The 8,559-nt window shown below is 31.9% G+C and overlaps 1 protein-coding gene across 3 annotated transcripts; it reads right to left on the minus strand.

The window, feature by feature from the left end:
- Positions 1 to 497: 497 nt before the first annotated feature.
- On the minus strand, positions 498 to 5,012 carry Twi (twist). 3 transcript variants are annotated; one of them, XM_035871927.2, is made up of 3 exons: positions 4,778 to 5,012; positions 2,684 to 4,035; positions 498 to 744 (listed from the first exon to the last, which is right to left on the minus strand). In XM_035871927.2, the coding sequence occupies exons 2-3, from the start codon at positions 3,912 to 3,914 to the stop codon at positions 608 to 610; spliced, it is 1,368 nt and encodes a 455-aa protein (XP_035727820.2). In that variant the 5' UTR covers positions 3,915 to 4,035; positions 4,778 to 5,012; the 3' UTR covers positions 498 to 607. The 3 variants fall into 3 exon arrangements, with proteins under 3 accessions (XP_035727820.2, XP_085519383.1, XP_035727821.2); XM_085663257.1 differs by having other exon boundaries at positions 2,684 to 4,027; positions 4,116 to 5,012; XM_035871928.2 differs by lacking the exon at positions 4,778 to 5,012 and adding an exon at positions 4,116 to 4,133.
- Positions 5,013 to 8,559: the final 3,547 nt, after the last annotated feature.

Raw genomic sequence — 8,559 nt, forward strand, 5'->3', positions numbered from 1 at the left:
TAAACGTAGACTTACAAATATTTCGAATGAAAAAAGTTACGGTGAAAATTTCAATGAAATTATATATATATATATATATCATTAATCATGATAGTGAATAATCTATCGGTTTTTTCATCCTTTCATTTTTAACACGTTTCTTTTCTTTTTAATATATTTTACGAATTAATATTTTTTTCTTTCTTTATATATATATAGAAACTGGCATATATTCTCTATAGATGTACGTAGAATTAAAAAGAAACGAGACGATGTAAAAAAGAAAAATTTTTTTTATATCTAATTTCATTTATTCTATTAGATAATATAACACGATATTTCTATTTAACGAAATATTCATGTTATAGGAAAGCGACGAGAAAAAGAAATAAAAGAAAAAATAAGAGGAAGAAGAAGAATAATTTGAAACACCCTATATGTACGATATTTAGATAATAGATACACACCGAGCATTATAACACATTCATCATTAGTTCCTTCATCCTACATTTCACGTATACATTTAATCCTTCTATTATAATCATATATATATACATATATATATATGATTATATGAGCAATATACATCATATCATTGTATATTGTTTATCTATGATCGGATATTTATTTATAAATTAGAGTTCCAATCACCCTCCATACGCCAAACGCTAAATGCATAAGATAGTTTTTCATGTGCCATGTAACTACATGAGGATGACGTTATTTCTCTTGCAGCTAATACCGCGCTTCTTGGATTTCTCTCTTCTGAAACATTATAAGTATAATTAATTTTACAGAAATTACGTTTCCATTGGAAAAAACTTTGTTTCATTAACGTATTCGATCGTAACGATTGGCATTTATAATGAGGTTATAATTAAAAAGAAAAAAAAAACGATAAGGTTAATTGAAAAACGAAACGAAAATATGAGATTAAATTAAGGAGAAAAAGAGAAACAAAAAGGAGAGAAAGAAAAAAGAAAAAAAAAAAAGAAAAAAAAAAAAAAGAAAAAGTTTTTTTTGTGTTTTTTTTTTTTTGTTTTTTTCCCCCTAGTAAAATCAGTAATGATGATTTATGATATGACGAGGAGGAAGAAAAAAAAATGAAAACGAAGGAAATTTGAAGGTTTAATATTTTCGTTTCGTGTTTTCGTATTTTTTTCCGATCAACAGAAATATCGTTGCGAATATTTCAAGATTCAAATTCGTTCATACTATTTGAATTGAAATATCATATACATATATATATATATATATATATATATATATATATATATTTTCTTTTTTTTTGTTTTGTTTTAGGAATATTAATTATTGAGCGAATAAAAATAGGAAATAACGATGAATATAATTGACGAATGAAATATTCAAAAGGCAATCGTTGAAGGATTAATAAAAATGACAACGTATTGAATGATAATATTTATTTCATATCATTTATTTCGACGAGGAAACTTTACAATTCTCTTGAATGAATGAATGGAAAAAAAAAAAAAAAAAAAAAAAAATTAAAAACATATAAAAATGAATAAAAATTTCATTTTCTAAAAAATTTTCGACGTACGAGATGTATGCGTAGTCCTGGTGAAACGAATAAAAATGAAAAGAAAAGAAAAGAAAGAAAGGAGAAAGGAAAAGAAGAAATTGAATGACATTATTAAAAATTAATTGAAAAATTTTGATAGATCTGACGTTAATTCGAAAATGTTAAAAAATGTTTAAATCGTTTGAGGAGAGAATAAAAAAAAAAAAGAAAAAAAGAAAAGAAAAAGAAAAGAAAAAGGAAAAAAATTTATAAAACAAAAAAATAAAACAATATCAAATTTTATTAATTCTAAACTGTAAGTACATACATACATATGTACATATATATATATATATTTTTCTTTTTCTTTTTGTTTGGAAGTTAGTAGGGCAATTTTTGGAAGAAGTTAAAACGACGCACACGAATAAGTGGCACTAGGATAGCACGCTCATCAAGCCTTTACAGAGGTCCGTAAATTACAAGACTCCACTACGAGTGACTGTTTAATTAGACTACACCGTAAATAAGCACTAAAGCGGTTCCCATAAACATAAGCTCGATGCTTCTGTATGTATGTAAGTTATTAAGGTGGCGAAGGGTAAGGCAAACTAGGATTGTAGGAGTTTCTCTCTTTTTTGTTTTTTTTTTTTTTTTCATCTACAAACATCGCACAAGTCTTTTTTCCTTTCTTCTTTTTCTTCTTTTTTCTTTTCTTTTTTTCTTTTTTTTGTTTTTTCATCTACAAACAACGCGCAAGTCTTTTTTCCTTTCTTCTTTTTCTTCTTTTTTCTTTTCTTTTCTTTTCTTTTCTTTTTTTTTTGTTTTTTTTTTTTTTTCTTCACTTTTCCCTCAGCCTGATTAATGCTTTCTCATAGAGTAGTAAAAGTTGACGATACTATTTACGTTTTGGTAGGAACGTTTCTAAAAACGAGCTTAAAGAGCATAGAGACATGGAGAGAAAGAGAGAGAGAGAGAGAGAGAGAGAGAGAGAGAGAGAGAGAGAGAGAGAGAGACAGAGAGCGAAAGAGATAAAGAGATAGAGAGAGAGAAAGAGATAAACAAATAGGTAGATAGATAGATAGATAGAGAGAAAGAGAGAGAGAGTGTGTGAGACTATAATTGATATTAGAACAAAAATAAATGATGAATGGATATTATAGTTGTGATAAAAATTCTTACCGCTTTCCTCCTCGTTGTTTTCCATATTACAATGCAACACTTGATACAAAAAGTCAATATACCTCGTTGCAAGTTTTAACGTTTGAATTTTACTCAATTTATCGCTTGGCAATGTTGGAATGATCTTTCTAAGGGCGGAAAATGCTTCATTTAAACTCTGAGTTCTTTGCCGTTCTCTAACATTAGCCATTACTCTTTGATTTTGAATTTCTTCATACGTGGCACCGCTCTTTCTACGAACCTTCATTTTCGTTGAGGAAGAGGTTGCATTTTCATTTTCATTATCATCGATATTAGTCTTCCTTTTTTTTTTCACTCGATTATTTTCTACAACGAATGTTTTCGTAGATGATGCTGGATTTTGATCGATCTGTTTGTAACTATGCTGTTGTTCCAATTGTTGTGATGTTTGTTGTTGTTGTTGTTGTTGATGATGTTGTTGTTGATGTTGCTGATGTTGCTGTTGTTGTTGTTGTTGTTGTTGCTGATCGATATCCTCCTTTTTATATTCATGTAATGTATCAGATTTATATTCAATGACATCTATCAATCGATAGGGTTCAGTATTTTGCAATTGTGCCGTTTTCGATACAGCGATCGTAGTGAGTTCTTCGCCACCGGATGAATACATATGATTAGGTGATGCCATTATATAAAGACTTTGTTCATTTTCTTTACCATGATCGGACAAGAATACCGGTGAATTGGCGTGCAATCTTCTGTCATAAATCATTTGTAAATCTCTTATAATTTTACCCTCCTGATGGTCCTGAGAATGATATCTTTTACCATCATCTGGATTTTCGTATATCAAAAATGGTGGCGATTGAGCTTGATAAATAGTCTGACTATTGTTATTATTATTATTATTATTATTATTATTATTATTATTATTATTATTGCTATTATTATTATTATTATTATTATTATTATTATTATTATTATTATTATGTTGAAGATGAAGGTGATGAAGATGAGGAGGATGATGATGATGATGATGATGATGATTATTGTGATGATTATTATGATGATAAGGCGGCACGTCACGGTGCTCCGGCGGATTACTGAGATCCATCAAGTGTGTTGGCGGTGAAAAACGTTCGTAATGATGCGGCGAATTGCTTGCAGAACTTCCGTCGCTACGAGGAATTCCGGAACTGTCGTTATCATCCAATAGATAGAAATTTGGTACGCACGTGGCCTGGGTAATTAACAATTGTCCAACTTGCATCGTTTCCTATTTTATCTATAACTGTTTTCATTCCTTTTATCAATCACCACCCACGTATGTAGTTTTCTTTTTTTCTCATTAAAACATTAATATTCCATTTGTTAGAACTCCGACTAAATCACTATCAGGATAATTAATTATTATCGATATTGTTCGATGATAATGATAATTAATGTGTATAGAAAAATGAATAATGCGCACTTGTCGCGGCCATTAAACGTGTAGTTTCTTTTTTTTTTTCGAAAAAGAACAAGAAAAAAAAAGAGAAAGAAGAAGAAAAAGAAAGACAGAAAGAAAGAAAGAAAAAAAGAAAGAAAGAAAGAAAAGGACACGTTTCACGAGAAATCCGATTACGATCAGTAATTTTACTTTTCAATTAAAACAGACAACACGTCTTATATTATTTATATATTTTATATTGAATGGATGTACGAACAAACGAACAAACGAATAAATAAATAAATATATAAACAAATAAGTAAATAAGGTGGAAAAGAAAGCGAGCGCGCGCGCGTGCGCACGTACACATGAAAAAACAAACACAAATACGAATACGAACGGATGGATGGACGGACGGATGGATGGATGGATGGATGGATGGATGGATGGATGGATGGATGGACGGACAGATAGACAGGCAGACGGACAGACGGACAGACAGAAAAATAGACAGACAAATAGACAGATATACACACACACATGCACACGCGCGCGCGCGCGAGGCGAGGCGAGCGAGAGCGAAAGAAAGAAAGAAAGAAAGAAAGAAAGAAATAATGAAAGAAGATAAGAAAGAGAAATAAATAAATAAGACAGTGCGCGTTTGAGTGTAAAAAAATTGATCGATAAATCGGATCGATGGATACGAGAGACACGGAAACCGGTTGTCGATCGGCCGAGAACTTAAGACTGTTTCTAAGCAAAGGTTAAAACTTCTCTGATGGTGGAGACTACGAGGGGATTTCTTCGTGACGTATGGAGAACTCCGCCTCCAAGCAAGAGCTCTCATTTCCTTCCCCTTGCCCCATCTCTCTTCTGTGTTTCTGCTATCTTTCTATACATCCCTCTTTCTCATCTCATCTCTTTTTCTCATTCTGTCCTCTCTCTCTCTCTCTCTCTCTCTCTTTCTCTCTTCGTCTCTCTTTCTCTCTCTCTCTCTCTCTCTCTCTCTGTCTTCGTCTCTCTTTCTTTCTCTTTCTCTCTCTCTCTCTCTCTCTGTCTTTCTCTGTCTCTCTTTCCCGCCCTCTTTCTTTCCCTCTCTCTTTCTCTCTCTCTCTCTCTCTCTCTCTCTCTCTCTCTCTATCTATCTATCTATCTTTCTCTGTTCTCGTCGAGCCCTCCTTAACACCGTTAAATTTCCCCACCATTCGATGTTTTCTTTTATTCATCGTCTCTCTACCAGTGTTTGTCCCCCGTCTAGAAAAATCTAGTGAGAAAGGGAGAGAGAGATAGATAGATAGAGAGAAAAAAGAAAGAGAGAGGGAGAGAGATAGAGAGAGAAAAAGGAAAAAAATTGAAAAAAGAAAAATCCCACGAAATGTTCCTTCGGTTCGACTATAGAAAATAAAATGAAAGAGGAGGAGGAGGAGTAAAAGGAAAAGAAGAAGAAGAAGATGAAGAAGATGAAGAAGAAGATGAAGAAGGAAAAGAAGAAGAAGAAGAAGAAGAAGAAGAAGAAGAAGCTAAGTTCTTCCCTGTCTCTTTATGATCGTCATCGTACCGAAGTTCTTCGTAGAGACAGGAGAAACGAAAAAGAGAAGGAAAAAAAAGAGTGAGAGAGTGAGAGAGAGAGAGAGAGAGAGAGAGAGAACTTACTCGTTCGCTGTCTCCATGATCGTTCGTACAAGAGAGAAATAGAGTGAGAATTATAACGTGTTAGAGAAAGAAAGAAAGAGAAAGAGAAAGATAGAGATAGAGATAGAGAGAGAGACAGAGACAGAGAGAGAGAGAGAGAGAGAGAAGAAGGAAACGTAAATTCGTGAGAGCGAGAAAGATGGGGAGAGGTATAAAGGGGAGACCCATCCACGAATATTTATATCGCCTGACGAAAGTAAGAAAGAGAAAGAGAGAATATATAAAAGAGATCGAGTGGAAATCTCACGAATTTGCGTGAATCCCTCTCGGGTTCTTTACTCTTCTGCTACGTACTGCTCGTTTGTATTCTTTTTTTCTTCCTCTCTTATTTTTTTATTATTCCTTTTCATTTTTTTTTTTTTTTTTTTTTTTTTATTAAGAAAGATCTAGATCAAGGATATCAAGAAATTATCTTTGGCAAAGGAAAAGGTGTTGCATCGTAGTGTTGATCTTAATTGAAATATCGTTTCTATGGGCTTTTCGATTGTGCATATGCGATGGTGTTATAAATTTAAAAAGAAAAAGAGCGAAGAAGAAAGAAAAAAAAAAAAAAACAAAAGAAAAAATAAATAAATCAATGGATCAATTTATCATTCAACAATCATTGTAAATTGTCATGTAACATTGTATTATCTTCCAAAGGGACATACGACAATGTCGAAAGTTTAAGATTATGTATGTATTTATTGTTTTTATCTTTGATAAATTATTTTATAGCGTGAGATGAAAAAGATTCGTGATTGGTCGAATATCGAAAATTCGACGATCATCGATATTATTAATTGTTTAACAATTTCTAATATATTTATATAATAATATCGTAATATTTTTTTTTTTTTTAAAGAATATTGTTGATAATTATTAAAAATTAATTAACAACGATAAAACGATTATCTATTTAACGTAATTAATGAAATAATCTTAGAAAAACCAATACCAATGAATATTTTTAAATGCTAACGACATTGTTACGTAATATATAATACAATATACATACATTTTATGTAACATAAAAGATAACGTGATAAATATATAAATATTAAAAATAAAATCAAAATCTATCCAAATATATCGGAACAATAACGATCGATCATTCAACAATTTATTATGGACAAATGAACAAAAATAATATCATTATATTCCGATATAAGATCGTTATATTTTAAATATAAATTATGAAAAGAAAAACTTTGTTAGAGAGGTGAAAAATTGGGAATAAGAATTATGGCAACATGAACGGAACGCCGAAAATAGTAATACCCCTTTGCGGTGTAATAATAAAAAGCGTAAATTCTTCGGTCGAGAACGAACAAGAAAAGAGAGGGAAAGAGAGAGAAAGAGAGAGAAAGAGAGAGAGAGAGAGAGAGAGAGAAAAAGAACAGAAATATTATACATTCTTAGTATGTACCTAAATACCTATATATCTATGTATCTACATATATGTATAGATATATATATATGTGACTGTATATATATAAGTATATAAAAGTATCTACTAACATACGTCCTATGTCGTAAGCATGAAGAACGAAGTTTCTCTCTCTCTCTCTCTCTCTCTCCTTCTCCCTTTTATTTCGAATTCTAGATTACTCGGGAACGTTTGAAAGTTCCCGAAGAGATCGAGAGTTCTTAAAATATTATCTACTAGACCACGTTAGGCACTGTCACTTATATATAACTTTTTCAATTTCAATGGTTTTTTTTCTCTCTTTGACGTCGTCACCATCATCTACACCATATCACCGTATCACCAATGACACTACCAACACTATTCATCGTCATCACTAAGAACACCTTCACAAGCACCATCATCGCTTACACCTCGCCGGCAAAGATATAAATGATCGATGAACAAGCTGGATCTCGGAGACGTGTTTGTTGTGACGGCCGAAAAGCTCGTTTAAGAGAAACTCCGCCCCTATAAATTTTGCCGTTTCACTATGTTTCAACGTGTTTCACATTTTCCCATCCCCCTTTTTTTTTTTGTTTCTTTACCTCATCTTCTTCTTCTTCTTCTTCTTCTTCTTCTTCTTCTTCTTCTTCTCTCTTTCTCTCTCTCTCTCTCTCTCTCTCCTCCTTCTTCTCCTTCCCATTTTCCATTTTTAATTTTTATCCTTTTCAAATTGCCATCACCTTTTTTTTTATTTTTTAGGGAATAATTTACTTACACGTCATTGTTTTGTATTGAAAAATAATTATACACACACGTACACATACACACACACACACACATATATATATATACATATATTGTATCTTATATATATATGCACATATATTTTTTATTTATATATGTCCATTTAAAGTTATAATATTGACGAAAAGAAAAGAAAGAAAATAGTAAAAAAAAATAAATAATTAAAAAAAAAAGAAAAAGGATTGTTAATAAAAAGAACGGTTTAATAAGAAGAAGATGGCGATGATGAGTGGGGGTAATAGGCAGGCAAACAAAGGTATGATGGAAGGCGGAGAAATAAAGGTATGGAGATAATGGTAGGGGGTATAAATGTATACGTGGAAGAAGACCGACATCATTTTTGATATTATCGTCCGAGTATTATTTTGGTGTTTGGCCGCTTTATTTATTGGTCTTTTTATTGCCGATCTGATTTTCTCTTGGATTCAAGCCAAACTCGAATGAAGGAAGGAGAATATGGACGGCTAGAGGGGGTGTGAAGGAACACGAGTGGAAAACGATGTTAAAGGAGTAAGTACATTTCTACTGGCCTTTTCCAATTCCAAGAAGCAAAGTCGATGACGGTGCCTGAAATCGTTGGATTTGATTGGTTTTCTC

Source organism: Vespa mandarinia, chromosome 21 (assembly GCF_050613455.1).
Source record: "Vespa mandarinia isolate Hongniang chromosome 21, ASM5061345v1, whole genome shotgun sequence".
In the NCBI taxonomy this organism is placed as follows: Eukaryota; Metazoa; Arthropoda; class Insecta; order Hymenoptera; family Vespidae; genus Vespa; species Vespa mandarinia.

Excerpts from the sequence above, each read along its gene's own strand:
- Twi (XM_035871927.2), bottom strand. The coding sequence starts at position 3,914 with ATGCAAGTTGGACAATTGTTAATTACCCAGGCCACGTGCGTACCAAAT. Across the intron at positions 745-2,683 it reads AAACAACGAGGAGGAAAGCG|AAGAGAGAAATCCAAGAAGC; the intron begins GTAAGAATTTTT and ends ATAATGTTTCAG.